General features: G+C 38.8%; 1 protein-coding gene across 1 annotated transcript in view; it reads right to left on the bottom strand.

Moving 5' to 3' along the window:
- Positions 1 to 80: 80 nt before the first annotated feature.
- The window catches only part of LOC117252206 (uncharacterized), a 90,614-nt gene continuing 74,588 nt past the window's right edge, over positions 81 to 16,106 (bottom strand). The window contains exons 56-66 of the mRNA XM_033618929.2: positions 14,719 to 14,772; positions 14,546 to 14,599; positions 13,419 to 13,472; positions 13,302 to 13,319; positions 13,155 to 13,208; positions 12,966 to 13,028; positions 11,631 to 11,796; positions 11,262 to 11,368; positions 7,734 to 7,814; positions 7,442 to 7,627; positions 81 to 3,182 (exon numbers count right to left, since the gene is read on the bottom strand). Coding sequence (XP_033474820.2) covers positions 3,027 to 3,182; positions 7,442 to 7,627; positions 7,734 to 7,814; positions 11,262 to 11,368; positions 11,631 to 11,796; positions 12,966 to 13,028; positions 13,155 to 13,208; positions 13,302 to 13,319; positions 13,419 to 13,472; positions 14,546 to 14,599; positions 14,719 to 14,772 — 993 coding nt within the window. The 3' untranslated portion in view covers positions 81 to 3,026. The remainder of the gene's footprint in view (positions 3,183 to 7,441; positions 7,628 to 7,733; positions 7,815 to 11,261; positions 11,369 to 11,630; positions 11,797 to 12,965; positions 13,029 to 13,154; positions 13,209 to 13,301; positions 13,320 to 13,418; positions 13,473 to 14,545; positions 14,600 to 14,718; positions 14,773 to 16,106) is intronic.

Genomic DNA, 16,106 nt, shown 5'->3' with positions numbered 1-16,106 from the left:
AAAGCGTCAGCTAAATGAATGTAATGTAATGTTAAGCCCAGTTCCACAAGTAAAACAATAGGCAACAAAATCCATTTAAATGAATTTAATTTATGATGAAGCACAATACCGTATCAAATGTAACTCACAGTAAGATACAGTTGTAGCATGGGTAGCTCAGAGGTAATACAGTGTCCAAGTCTGCAGGACCATATACAATTAAAACTGCAACATCCCTTCTTTTCAAATCCTATCAAAATAACTTATTTATCCATTTGGAACATCATTTGTGTAAAAACGTACTTATACTGGCTAAAGCTGCACTAATACAATGGATCAAATGACCACATGTTAAATGGCTTTTACTGACAAACCCTCAAAGAGTTATCACCAGACTGCAGTTCGCCTCAGCTCTGCTGAGCTTTTTAGCCTCTTTCAGCACAATGGTTTGGATTTCCAGCCCACAACTCTATTCCTGTGGACCCCATTTTAGGTAGCAGTCGGTTGTTCCAGCAAAAAAAAAAAAAAAAACCTGATAAGGCCACTATGGTACACTACCCTTCCAGCACCTAACAGCAGACAGACAAAGTAAGAGATGAGAGGGTAAACATAGTGGAGCATTTGGCAGCTGAGGAGTCAGATGTTTTTCTCTGGAGTTTGTGGAAGTCAAACCAGAGCGAAGTAAGTGTGGCTATCACACTAACATTCATCAGGTGGACACAAACACAACTCCAGATGAATGCTTATGTTGCAATAGGTAACTGTTTACTTCCCCATACCAAATTTATAAGGTGATAATGTTATGTTTGTGTTTTCAGCTCACTCTGCAGCGCACAAGTGGCCAAAAAACAAACAAACAATTAATGTATGTGTAATTTTTGTGCAGCATCATTTAAGTGTTAAGAAACACTGAGAAACAAGAAGCCTGGAATCAACACAACATAAATTAAGAACCTTAAAACAATTAGAAACTCAACAGAAACCAGCTCATGATGGATATGCACAAAGTAGGCTGAAGAACTACAATACATTGACTACAGGCAATAACAAATAAACTAATTGAAATATCTACAACAGCCACATGATGTATTTACAACAGTTACATTTAAAATAAAGGTTCAAATAGTGTCATGGACAGCTGCATAGGATCACAAAAAACACATCTGGCATCTTCTGATTGGTAGACTCTTCCCTGATGAGATTTAGCAGATGGTGAAACCTAAATAAAAATGTTCCTCATGGTTTAACAACCAAAACCTCATTAATAAAGTGAGTACAAAGGACCGACACTGTACACAATTCATCAGATAAATACCATGAAATGGACTATGGACTACACAAGAGCGTAGTAAGGGTATGGTAATCAGAAAGTACTGAGAGACACAGACTATCACATAATTTGTCTTTTCATGAGATTACCATGAGGTAAGCATTTGAAAACACAACATCATGTCAGGATTTGTAAACACTTTTAAAAAGGACTGAAAGTGGCAAATGATCTGTTCATTTTTTACCCAGGTAGCCTGGTTCATCAAACTATAACCTGAACAATACTGGATTTTTGAGTCCAATACATTTATCAGAGTTCAGATTTCAACAATATGACCTGAGTTTCCCATCAGGAGGCGGAGGAGGGCACAGAGGATGGCATGACATGGAACATTTCCAGCTGTGTTTGTTGAGACAAAATTAGTATTTTTCAACAATATCTCAGGTCATTTTGAACCGTAGTTGTTGTGACAAAACTGGAAGATGACTGATGTTCGAGATCCAAAAAATAGCGGGTATTTTTAATGACACGTTGGGACATTTCCAGCAGTATTTGTCACGATAAAACAGGGTATTATTTAACAATATATGGGGATATTTTCAGCCATGTTTGTTGTGTTGTGGTATTTTAAGCCAAACCATGTTTTCCTCATCCTGATCAAGTGTTTTTTGTGCTTAAACCTAAGCACACCATGACCACAGCCTTGTCACAACATTAAATAGAAAACTGAAACATAAAGAAGTTTAAAGTTTAAACATATCTGCTACATATCAAATGTAAAAATGAAACATAACTGTGGTTTGCAGAAATGTCCAGCGCCAACATTTAGTCTGGCTATTGGGTTGCTTAAATCTGGTTATTAAAGAAGTGTTACAACCGTATGTACCATCAGGAAATTTAACGGTGGAAAAGCAAACTTGTCGGTGTGGCCAAACTGTAATGGAGACAACTGTAGTGTTATTTTTCAATCAACAAACACTGATAATGATACTGATTTATTTTATGAATCCATGAATAGTATTCTGATTGTGCTGTAGAGGTATTGGAGTTGTGATACAGGTGGGATTTGTGTCCTTCTTATCAATAAAATCCATAATTTTCATTGTAAAATCAATTAATGAGGTGCTTATGTACATCGTTGAGCTCTGGCCATCTTGACACTGTTAACCTTTGAAGGAACAGAGAAAACAAAAAAGAAAAAGCTATCATATGAACTTTGTTGCATGACCCAGGAGTTGTCACTACGTCACCAAGTTTCCACCACCTATGTTGACATTTGAGCACAATGATCAAGTAAAAACATACCTGAATCAAAATTGAAATGACTAAATGAATGTTGAGCATTTATATAAATAAGCACGTTTCAAAAACACACAAACAAAATGTACAAAATATAGTTAATCAAAATATCCCTGGTCTTAAAGGTGGGTGAGTCAACAGTCAGTCTGTGCAGAGGAAATCTTCAGAAACTTTCTCCTGAAGGATCTTCAGCTCACTTTGTGCCTTTTGTCCTCATTAATAGTGAAAAAGATTGTGCTTGGTCAATTTTCGACCCAGACTTCCCAATACAAACATTGCTCAAAAAATCCAGAATGAAATGGCTAGTCAGCCCAATTGCAAAAATGTTGGACAACTGTGAACTAGAATGCAATGCCAAATCAGAAATAGCTATAAAAGACAGTACAAAAGTGCCAGAAATACATGGTTTGCCTGTTCAGATTGTTGTAGCTGCAGACGACCACACAAATGCAGCCATGCTAAGAGACAGGGGGCGTCCTTAGCTGAAGCATGCTGGTCCTACGGTGAAGCCAAACTCCTGCGTTACATCTTTGTTTCCGAACACTGCCAGGTCCCTGAGAGGCAGCAGTTGGAGATCTTCGCTTTCAAATTGAAAAACTGATTCCTGGGCTGCCGACTCAAGCTGCTCCGACAACTGTGGAAAAGGAAACAGTGTTTGAAAATACTTGGATAAGTAATTCCCTTTTTGTTTATTAGTCTTTATAGTGGCATGCAAAAGTTTGGGCACACCAAGACATTTGAGCTCTCAGACAACTTTTACCAGGGTCTCAGACCATAATTAGCTTGTTAGGACTCTGGCTTGTTCACAATCATTGTTAGGAAAGGCCATGTGATGCAAAATCCAAAGCTTTATTAATACTCTGACTCCTGAAACCTTGTCCCAACAATCAGCAGCCCTGGGCTCCTTTTAACAGCTGACTAGCACTCTGAAAACTAAAATAAGTGATGCCCACAAAGCAGAAGAAGGCTATAAGAAGATAGCAAAGTGTTTTCAGGGAGCTGGTTCCTCAGTTCGTAATGTAATTAAAAAAGAAAAGTAACCGTGGACGTCAAGTTGAGGTCTGGAAGCCCAGGAAAACTGCTGCTCATAGGATTGTTTGAGAAAAAGAAATTTGTCATCTTTAACTTTTGGCCTTTTTGAGATCAAGTCATCTTTTGCTTGCTTAGTTGATCACAGTAAATACATTTTGACCAGGGGTGACCAAACTTTTGCATGCACCTGTATGTGTTTGTTTTAGACATACTAAAGGCATGGCTCTACAGACGGCAATGTCAATCTAATGAATGGCTTTAGATATAATTTTGTACAGCCATTCGTGGTCCCCAGAGGATAAACCCTACTAACTTTAGTGATCCCCTCACCCAGCACCACCAGCAGGTACAGGTTTTAACTTATTCTGTGAATATCTCAATATTACCTGGCTGGATCAGCACAAGATTTTGTACAAATATTCATAGTTCTGACAAATAAAGAATCCTAATGACTTTGGTGATCCATGTGACCTGTTCTGTTGCACCACTATGAGGTGGTGTTGAGTGAAATGTCAGGGCAAATGATAAATACTGTAAATTTTCAAATGGAGCCTGTATTCAAATTCATATAGTAACAAGTGCAGCAAGTATGAACAAAGAAAGGCAAAGAGTAAAAATACTATTTCTCATAAGGTTGATTCAGTAAAACATACATTTCCACAGCATTCATTCCATCAGTACGGCAACAGAATCACATCATACTCACCACTGTGCTGCACTCAGCTTCTTTTCTCTTATAGAAACACTGTTTTCATTCATTTCTTTAGCATGGCAATGCAAAGTTACAAACTTACAAACCACATCAATTTACCACTTCCTGCAGATGCTGCAAATGAAAAGCCTTCCAGGAACAGATTATGCCTTGAGTTGCTGGGAGGCGTTTACTTTACTTAACTTGATTTTTCTTAGTAGTCTCTGAGTGCATTTTTGAGGGGCTAGAGGTGCTTGAAAACTCAAGCAACTTTGCATACTTGTCAGAAGTGGCAAAAATAGATATCTGATACAGGTCTCATGCTCAGGTGTGGCAAATGTTGAAAAACAGTGTTCAAAGTAAAAAAAAAAAAAAACATCTTTAAATTCAATGTAGATAAATGAAATTTGGTATGCATATGTTACATTTACAGACATAAACAAAAAAACTCTTAGAGCTACACCCTACACCCAACAGGGAGTCAGGGAGTTGTACTGTGCTCTTTTTCTGCCTTACATATTATATTGTGTTGAAGTATGGGGCAATACGTAAATAACCAATATAAAACCCATTTTCATGTTACAGAAAAAAGCTATTAGAATAATCAATCATGCTGCATATAAAGACTCAACAAATTCATTTTTTATTAAATTGCAAATACTAAAATTTTATGATTTAGTTGAACTGAACACAATAAAGTTTATATATAAAGTTAAAAATAACCTTGTTCCAAACACTATACAGACTCTTTTTGAAAGGAGAGATAGACACTATGAGCTCAGAGGAACTGAGATGTTTAGAAAACCAACAGTTAGAACAAACACTAAAATAAACTGTATTTCCATTAAAGGAATACGTCTGTGGAACAGTTCCACTGATGAATTAAAACTAAGCACTTCTTTATTACAATTAAAAACATTATATAAAAAGTCAGCAATTCGAAGATACTTGACAAAAATCTGATTTGGCAAAAAAAAAAAAAAATGTTTTGTGGTTTTAATTGCTCTTATTTCTCAGTTATCAGCCTTTTGTTGGCTGCATTGTGAGCCGTTTTTTGTTTGTTTGTTTGTTTTGTTTTTTTGTTTTTGTTTGTTTTTGGAGTATGTGTGCGTGTGTGTAAAGAGGGTGGGCTAAATAAGCTTCAGCTTCAGCCTACACCTTTTCGGTCAATATGTACATACAGTCAGGTCCATAATTATTTGGACAATGATACAGTTGTCATCATTTTGGCTCTGTACACCACCACAATGGGTTTTAAATGAAACAATGAATACCTGCTTAAAGTGCAGACTCTCAGCTTTCATTTAAGCCTTTTTTCAAAAATGTAGTATGAACCGTGTAGGAATTACAACCATTTCTTCACACAGTCCCCCGACTTTAAGGGCTCATAAGTATTTGGACAAACTAACATAATCATCAATTAAACAGTCAGTTTTAATACTTGGTTGCAAATCCTTTACAGTCAATGACTGCCTGAAGTGTTGGACACATATGCATCACCAGATGCTGGGTTTCTTCCCTGGTGATGCTCTGCCAGCCCTTTACTGCAGCCGTCTGCACTTCCTGCTTGTGTTTTGGGTGTTTTGCCCTCAGTTTTGGCTTCAGCAAGAGAAACGCATGTTCAGTTGGATTCAGGTCAGATGATATGACTTGGCCATTGCAGAACATTCCACTTCTTTGCCTTAAAAATGTCTTTGGTTGCTTTTGCAATATGCTTCAGGTCATTGTCCAACTGCACTGTGAAGCATCGTCCAATGAGTTTTGAAGCATTTGGTTGAATCTGAGCAGATAATGGTGCCCCAAACACTTCAGCTTTCATCCTGCTGCTCTTGTCAGCAGTCACATCATCAATAAATACAAGAGAACCAGTTCCACTGGCAGCCATACATGGCCATGACATAACAGTACCTCCACCATGCTTCACTGATAAGGTGGTGTGCTTTGGATCATGAGCAGTTCCTTCCCTTCTTCCTTCTCTTGTCTTCCCATCATTCTGGTAGTTGATCTTTGTTTTATCTGTCCATAGTATGCTGTTCCACAACTGTACAGGCTTTTTAGATGGTTTTTGACAAACTCTAATCTGGTCTTCCATTTTTAAGGCTAACCAATGGTTTGCATCTTGTGATGAACCCTCTGTATTTATTCTAGTGAAGTCTTGTCTTGCTGACAAGAGCAGCAGGATGAAAGCTGAAGTGTTTGGGGCACCATTATCTGCTCAGATTCAACCAAATGCTTCAAAACTCATTGGACGATGCTTCACAGTGCAGTTGGACAATGACCTGAAGCATATTGCAAAAGCAACCAAAGACATTTTTAAGGCAAAGAAGTGGAATGTTCTGCAATGGCCAAGTCATATCATCTGACCTGAATCCAATTGAACATGCGTTTCTCTTGCTGAAGCCAAAACTGAGGGCAAAACACCCAAAACACAAGCAGGAAGTGCAGACGGCTGCAGTAAAGGGCTGGCAGAGCATCACCAGGGAAGAAACCCAGCATCTGGTGATGCCTATGTGTCCAACACTTCAGGCAGTCATTGACTGTAAAGGATTTGCAACCAAGTATTAAAACTGACTGTTTAATTGATGATTATGTTAGTTTGTCCAAATACTTATGAGCCCTTAAAGTCGGGGGGACTGTGTGAAGAAATGGTTGTAATTCCTACACGGTTCATACTACATTTTTGAAAAAAGGCTTAAATGAAAGCTGAGAGTCTGCACTTTAAGCAGGTATTCATTGTTTCATTTAAAACCCATTGTGGTGGTGTACAGAGCCAAAATGATGACAACTGTATCACTGTCCAAATAATTATGGACCTGACTGTATTACTGTGAACGAACTACACATATTTTGAGATGTAAGACTGAAATAAATTCATTCATTCATTCATTCATTCATGAGCTGACAATTTTGTCTGAACATCAGGTAAAAGTACTGCAGGAACTTAAAATGTGTAAGTGTTTAAAACAAGGCTTATAGCTAGGATTGGTAACATTTATAAAAATAACTTGTCATGTACTTCTGTGTGGATGTAATGATGTAATTTTAGATAATAGTAACCAACTATAACTTTAACGGAGGTGTATATGGTTTGGGGTTAAAATGTCCTCACTATTGCGTGAGCCGCTGGTTTCTTGGATTCATGAGCCTCTATCACCATCACTGTCACTTACCACACAGTCTCGCAGTGCCCCCAGGTAACTCTGCCTCCGAGTGTCAGCCAGGAACTTAACTTCCCTCTCTGTGCTGCCCTGTCTCGTTCCCTGCTGACAGGAATAAGTGATGGTCTGACTGGAGAATCTGCTGCTGAGTCGCAGAAACCTCATCTGCACCACATCTGTTCCTCCTGGATACTCAAACTGAAGGTAAGTGGTTTACACATAAGATATGAGTTAGAGAAACAAGTAAATCAGAGAAATCCATCTCAGACAAAAGTGGAAAGCAATATCTGGATCAGACGCTCACCTGGAAGCCGTCTTCAACTGTGCTCAACCAGTGAAATGACATATTGGTGCCAGAATCCTTCAGCCAAGCTTTGACTGGAACCTGTGGTTGGTCATGAATGTTATTACATTAATATGATGTGTGTTATATGTGTGTCATGTTTATATTGTGTACCTCTGAGTTAGTCTATGGGTGCCAGCTCAAATCTCCAAAAAGTACAATCCAAAGATAGATTAAAAACATATCTCTGTTTTCACTTTAACAAAGGTTGCTGGTTATGCACACTGTCATGCCCAGATGATGGAATGTGTTGGTATGGAGCCTGCCAAGGGTCATATGCTTAAAAAAAATGTATGTGATTTATTAATCAGTGTGCTGTGATTACTTTATAGCAGGCCATGTTCACCATTTTATAAACTCTGAGATGAAAAAAAAAAGACTTCTGACATGAACCACAGACCTTCGCAATAAAAACAGTGAACGGGTTTATTATTTAATCTTTATAGCCACAACATGAGAGCTATCAATAATAATCAGTTTTGGATAAATTGTGAGAATACTGTAACATGTTTAGTAAACTACACCTAACAGCAGCCCAGTTACCAGAATAAAATGTTAGCATTATACATTTAGCAAACCAGGGATATGATACATTTGTACATTTCATATATATTGTATCAAGGTTTTTATTGTGAAGCTGTTCCTATTATATGTACATGAGCTGAGTTTGTCATCGGGATGTGGAGGGGACGATGATTAGCGTGACAACTACGCAATGCCTGATAGATAATTCAGAGGTGTAGGAGCTATGCTAAGTGCTTCTATAACCAATTGTCATTGTCAATCTTTCTGTCAAACTCCCAGTAAGACAGCCAACAGGAGTATTTTCTACAATATTTGTGTGAGAGAGGAACTGGCAACAGTAGAAGTAAGAAAATTCATCCTGAAAGCAATCGACTATTTTTAGACCTAGGGCCTGATCAGACAGAGCACGCTTTGCAACCTTTTTGTTGAAGCTGACCCTGATCAGACAGGGTGCTTTTAAATAGCAGCCTGGGTGGATTTGTGTTACTGTTTTCAATAAGAGTGAAGCTTTTAACTCACTGCTTTTGCATTGCAGAGAGATATTTTCACTTCGTCTGCAGTCCTCCAACAACACAGGGTAAAAAGGATGTTGGCTAGTCAGTTGTTTGATGTGAAACCTTAACATTAGAAAGTAGCTGAAGCCACTCTTTGATCAGATATGTCTTGCAGCTTGCCCAGGGTGACATTAAGAGTGAGCTAACCTTGGCTTGATGCAAAACTGTCCACTACCACCATGGATGTATAAAGAGAACTGGATACAGTTCCTGACCCCATTCATGTAAAATTACCAGGATCTTCTGCATCATTGGGCCCATAGAGCAGGCACACTTGAGACTTCTGCTGGCTGAGCACCTAACTTCCAGTTTGTCCTTGGCTCATTTGAATAGGAATAAAATAATTCAATCATGCAGCCCTTTTAGACCTTTGAAATGTTATCAGTTCAAATGGATCAAACCACTAGAGTGAAACAAGTCATTTCACAGGGGTTGTGATGCTCAAAAACCTTTATCCACTGCTTTACGGACATCTCTATCCCAATGTAAGTCTATGGGAAAAAGTCATCTTGGGCCCCGGTGGCATCACGGGACAGACCCAGAAGTTGTAATTCCACTGTGCCACTAAGTCAAATTGGCCTCAAAGCCCACCGCTGTTCCTCGGGCCTTGGCTATCATTTGTTGTCATTGCCACTACAGAACACCTGCCTCTGAAATTGTCTCTGTGGATAATGGGAAAAAACAGCAATGACGTCGAGTTCTTTTCTGCTCTGAGTTGAAGTTTTTTCAACTCAAGGCGTTCCAGGTGCTCCTGCAAAAACGTAAGGGGTTGCTCATTCATGAAAAGTGAGTAAATCTGTGTGTAGATTTGCACATAAAAGCCTACGCTACTAAAAACCTACTCCGGATTCAGGAACGCCGCGGGAAACTTAGATTTGATCGTAAACACGTGTGTATGATCATGAATGCCAATCCATCGTAAAGTGACAGCACGCTCCCGGTAATCAGCAATTAGCATGAATCCCCGCCCATGAATAGCCAATAGCCACCATATAAGGAGGTGTAGGTGAATCCAGTCGACCTGTCAGTCATGGCGCAAAGAAAGAAAGAGAGAGAAAGAAAAAAAGAATTTTTCCGAAGCGGAGATCGAAATAATTTGGGTGAAGTGGACTTAAGAAAAAGCATTTTATTTTCTTCAGTTAGTAGTGGTGCGACAGGGACAGGCAAAGCGAAGGCCTGGAGGGAGGTAACAGATGCTGTTAATGTTGTCTCCGTGGTACAAAGAACCATGTCAGAGGTGAAGCGTAAATGGTTTGATATGAAACTGGAGGCAAAGAAACGCATAAGCACACAAAAAAAAATACAGCGGTCACCAAACAAACAGAAGATTCATTTGTGGGGTTTTGAATGAAGTGGGAGCGGAAACCAGAGATGTTTTGTGCGTAATGGATAAACTCTAAATCAGTGATGGCTGTCGGAATGTAGAGCTATTTAACATTTATTTTAACAAATGATACGGATAACATATAGCCTACAGCAGTTTTGTATGCATTGTCTTCAAATTATTTGAATCTTAATAGCCTAAAGCTCTGTTTTATACAACGTAAATTAAACATTTTTCAAATCAGATTTATTCATTCAAATGATCAAAAAGCCACAAAAAAAAACAAACAAAAAAAAACGTGCTGTCTCAAATAATTCTTTCAGCTGGTGGGTGCTCCTTCGTGGCTCCACCACCTGCTGCCCCTGCTGAACCCAGGCACCGAGGCCGAAGAGGCTGTGATCCGGCTGTCGTTACGGATATTTTTATTATCATCATTCAACATGTAGAAAGAACGTGTAATCTATTGAGTCGATTTACATAGATAATTCACAATCATGAACCTAATCTGGATCTTAAACCTGCTAATTGCCAACTAATTTAACTAAATGTGTTATATTTTTAATATTTTGTCATGTTTAGATTACGTGTTTCAAAGGCATCTGTGTATTGTGTACATAACAGAGCGCAATACGAGTTAAAATTGTAATTTCCAATAGTGACAAGCAATATTTATGTGCTGTACTAAATTTACACAAGCACTACGAGTGATCAGGAGCAGGAGTAGATTTTGTTAGTAGCTACGAAAAGATCAGAGCTACTAAAATATTGATGAGTGCGGACATGCACGTAAATTTCCGTCTGTGAACAGTTTACACACAAATTCCTTCTGCTCACGTTTCATGAATGAGACCCACAGTGTTTAGAGTGGAAACACAAATGCAGCTGGCGAAATGCTTCTCTCTCATCAAAAACAATTACAAAAAAACTGCCCCAGGCTGCTACAGCGCGCTCCGTCCAATCAGGGCCTTAGATGATCCCAACCTCAATGTCATTTGTTTATTTGTGGGTATAACCGTTATGTGGTATTAAAATGATATAATGTCTTACACTTTAAAGAATGTCAGGTGTGGTGTGCATTGCTGATACCTGAGGCTGGAGTGGAGACAGGCAGGTCTTTGGCTCTGCTGTGAAGTCACAGTACACTTGAAAAGCATCAGCTGGGCTCCCCTGGTTAGGATCGATGTAATACATCCCTGAAACAAGAGCGTGTTTTAAAAAATCAATTCCAAACTTCACAACACAGCACAAACAAGAGACATGATATCAACATACTCCTCTGCATCCTCACAATCCATTTGCATGACCTGCTGATAAACATTCTGAAATAAACTGACTTAAAAAAAATAACTTGTATAACTCAATGACAAGACATATATGGTAATTTCTAGAGGAACAATAGTTCATATTTTTCCCCTAAAAAGAGCATCAGTGAATGATTCAGTGTCAGTGTGTTACCATTAGTGGAGTTGGGGTGAGCGAGCCACAGCTCAAGACATGTAGTAGCTGGGTGTTGTTTGGTGCCATCTGGTGGGTTTATGAACCAGTGAAGATCTCTCTGCAGGGAGTCCAACAAAGTCTGGACCAGGATGTAGTTGGGCTTGTCTGACATATACATGAGCTCCTGAGATATTAACAGCAAAATAAAGAATGATAAAAAAAATATGCATGGATGAAACAACGTAATAAATTAAAGAGACTATAGTTTAATTTGATTCAATTCTGGAAGTGCAATAACTTCACAAAATGTATTATTTGTATATCGACATCGATGAAGAAAGCAAAATTTAAGTCATGTGTTTAAACAAAATAAATATTAAGACTTTGGATGTTAAATGATCTTTTATGAATAGATATTCATTTGTGACCTTTGACCTTTTATGTACAGGATGGTCTCTAACCATTAAGGGTGTCTGTAAGATAAACTAAGATAAGGCTTTCTTAAAAAAGATTTAATGACCACAGGTCTGTCACACTGAGGTCTGATAGGCATATGGCTGCAACATAAACTGCAAATTTCTTAACAATGTGCCATCGTTGTGGTTAATTGAGTCTGCGGCTGACTTTGATTCACATTAACCATCTTGTATGGTTCTGGTGATTCAAAGATGACACAAACAAATAAATGACACCATAAAAAGCCATTTGAGACATAATCAACAGCTGAGACCACATCTAAAAATCTGACAGCTGTTGTAAAGAGGACCTTCTGAGTTGTTCAGAAGAACACTGAGGCATCCTGAGACGCTCACTTAATGAGCTTCTGAGTCCCTTAAAAACACTGTGTAATAGATAGCCTCTTAATACAGAACTTTTTTAGTTTGGCCCTCGATCTCTTTGCTGCAGTAACCTCAAGTGAATCTGGAGTAAGGCCAATCACTGAGCCAGCCTTTCTGATTATTTTATTGATCCTGTCTTTATCATCTGCAGTGATACTGCCACCCAGCAAAGCACAGCATAGAACAGGACACTAGTTTAGATTCTGGATAAAAAACACGCGGAAGCATGTAAAAAAAAAAAAATCCGATATACTGCCCCTAATGTTCATGGGCTTAAGAGAATACTTCACCCAGAAATGATCTTTGTATATCAATTACTCATCACTTGTTGCCTTGAAATTGTGAAGAAAATGTTGTGCACCGCAAGATGCACAACACATCTATGTGGTGCGTCTTATGGACATGAAGATACACAGCTTTTTAAGCATGTGCAGAACCAACATTCAATAGAAAAGCAGGATATGTGAGGCAGCCATCATGTGCACACACATGCATGACGGCTAAGTACACTCACCTTCAGCTGAGTTAGTGTGAGGTTCAGGGAGGTTCCTTGGGGTCCAGGTGGGCCGGGTGGACCCTGACAAACAGAATGTAGTGAATACAGATGCTTTTGATGTGTGATTCCACACATTTCTGTTACTCAGTGCATAAAAACCTGTATCAGACTTTATTAGAAACTACTGAGGACCTTCTGTATACTTACAGGTAAGCCTTTCTCTCCAATAGGGCCTGGTAGTCCAGCATATCCTTTGAGGCCCTAATGAATCCAAAGCATCTAATTAGAAATATCGATTTTTCATCAGATTTCTCAGAAAACAACTGCAAAAGATGTGGTTTTGGATTTACCCACCTTCTTCCCAAACAACCCCTAAAAACAGAAAAGCACAGAAGTGGTTGTTAAGAGTGATCATCATATTTTCCAACACCAGAGCAGTTGTTATTGCTGACCAAAATATCAGGTACTTACAGGCAGCCCAGGCAGGCCTGGAGCACCTCCTCTACCTGGTTGACCAATATCCCCCTAGGAAATAATCAGTACTACTATATGATTATTAGAGCACGCTTCAGAGAGCAGAATGACTCACACCTGATGGTTTATTGAAAGCTTCTAAGGTGAATCCAAACAGGAAATGAAAAAATTTGAAAAACAACTCAGAATTGAATGTTAGGTTGTGCAGAAGCAGGTGCATTTTTACCATGTTGACATCACTCTTTGTTTCCAGAGATAGCTTAGTATTCTACGTTGATGAATGTCAAAACATAAGTGTGATATATTCTTGAACAATGGTCATGATTTATTTATTGTATGGATTGTTATGTATATAATTATGTGTAAAGCATGTTTTATGTTCGCTATTAGGTCCCCGGGGAGAGGTTCGCATACCAGAAAATGAAGTGGTCTCCCCTTTCACACTGAGTGCAAAGGCTCAGGAAGTTGTCACAATGCTTGGTTGCTCATCTCTGAATTTTTGTAACTAGGAGCCAACAGGGAAGACTGTACACACAGTGACGTAAATACACAACTAGATCATCTGTATTTGAACATTGGCAAAGCCATCTGCACCCCAAAAATAGCATTTAGTATAGAGTACAACTGAAGACCGAAGGTCAACTTTACATCACTAATTTTACATCAATTTATAATTTCTTACACTGGAGTATGTATTGTTCTGCTTCTCCCACGTCACACACACAAATTCCGTTGTGTGCAATATATTTCTTGCCTTTAGCACAGTTTAGCGCCACCTACTGGCCTTGTTATATATCAGCAAAAAATCCAATACCATGCATCCCTAATTTATACATATCTTTTTCTACTTTTATACATATATATCACCCTACATTATTATATATGGGACTTATAACGTTTATCTTTTGTATTGTTTGACAGTTTTACACCACTTCCATTAAAATGCCTAAAGCCAGCTCCTGTCTTGGGTCCCTTATGGGAGAGCGTTAACCTCTCTGCATAGCTACTTATGCAAATGTGTATTGAGGCCAGAAAACGTATTGTGACTTCTTATTGTGAGGAAAGTTGAGGTGAATTGTAATGTCTGCTGGTGTTGTGTTTAATGTGACACAGCGTTACTTTACCTGCTCTCCCTTTTGACCAGCTCTTCCGGGCTCCCCAATAGAGCCCTGCATTCCCTGAAACAACAATATGATATATTGTACATAACTGAGCACACATAAAAGACAGCACCAAGAAGTTAGGTCTATTGTTTAAGGAAGCTTACACAGAAAATGATATCTATACATAGGCTTACCTTTAACCCATCTCTGCCAGGAGGGCCAGGTGGTCCCATAGCCCCAGGTTCTCCCTACATAGTAAGAAATACAGAGTGTACTCTCTAAAAATCAGAATGATAGTTGATACAATATAACAGCCTGTAAAAGTGGGAGACTAGAAACAGTCTACATTTATTTAGTCTCTGTATTAATGGTTTGTTCTGATGTAGACATCCAGCTATATGATGACGATATACTGACTTATGTACATGGCTGCAAAAAACTGCCAGATGCCTTTATTCTCAAGGTTGGGCGCTGGGTGCTACCATTGTTCCTACTCTGTGCCAGTTTTTCAGGGCAGTAGATTTAGACTGATATTTCCAGAAGAAAGGGAAGATATCTACCGGCTCTGATTGGTTGACTTTTAAGACCCCAAGATAAACTCTGTTTGATTGAGTTAAACTTTGTTTATCTTTGCCTTAAAGAACAAGGCCAAAGGCCCAGGTGTAAAGCAAAGGCTTATCGACTGGATGATATTTTCCAGATACAGATCACAATTAAATGAGAGATGTAAATGGGACCAGAGTAGCACCTTCAGTCAGTCAGGAATTTCTTTAACGGAGTCAAAAGAATGAAATTCTATTGTTGTGCATGACAATGTAAGTGAACATTAGGTTATTAATTGTGTTGCAATCTGCTGCTATCTTGCACATATTAATTTCATTAGGGATGCACCGAAATGAAAATTTGTGGCCGAAGCCGAAGCCGAATATTATTAAACGCTTGGCCGAATACGGAGTACCGAATACTGAATATCATTGTTTAGTTGTTGATTAGTTTTTGCAGATGAACCCCCTCCAGATTAGTGTTTTCGCGGTATCAAAATTGGATCCCACTGTGCGATACCAATGAAAATATCACGGTTCTGAGTAGTATCACGATACCACAGCGAAAATGAGGCAGATGTACCTTTTGTCATTTATGAAAAGATAAATCACTTTTCTATAATACATCAATGATATTTCAATGGAATAAATTACTTATTGACTTATTCATACTTCAAAAACAGCATCAATAAGTGATTAACATAGGGGGGATCAAAATAAAATAAATAAATAAAATAAAAATCAACCAGCCACCCTCCTCCCCTTCATAAGTAAAGAACAATCCCTAAAGTGCGGTGAGGTTTGTGGGCCGTTACTGCCAGAAAGAGAGAAATGTGAAAGGCTCGTTTCTCCTCTGACACGTCACATACCTGTGTTCGGCTGGCTTGGCTGTTCAGGTACTTTTGGGCAGTCATGACACCAAAAAGAGGATATTATTGGAACCGACTTCTCCGTCGCCCGGTAAGCCGATGGCTGCCGTATTTGACAGGAATACATTAACGTTACTGTCTGTGTCCCCCGTTCAACCCACAATCGGTGGG

Source organism: Epinephelus lanceolatus, chromosome 9 (genome assembly GCF_041903045.1).
Source record: "Epinephelus lanceolatus isolate andai-2023 chromosome 9, ASM4190304v1, whole genome shotgun sequence".
NCBI lineage: Eukaryota > Metazoa > Chordata > Actinopteri > Perciformes > Serranidae > Epinephelus > Epinephelus lanceolatus.
The sequence above is the reverse complement of the archived record's forward strand: the minus strand, read 5'-3'. Positions and strand labels throughout refer to the sequence as shown.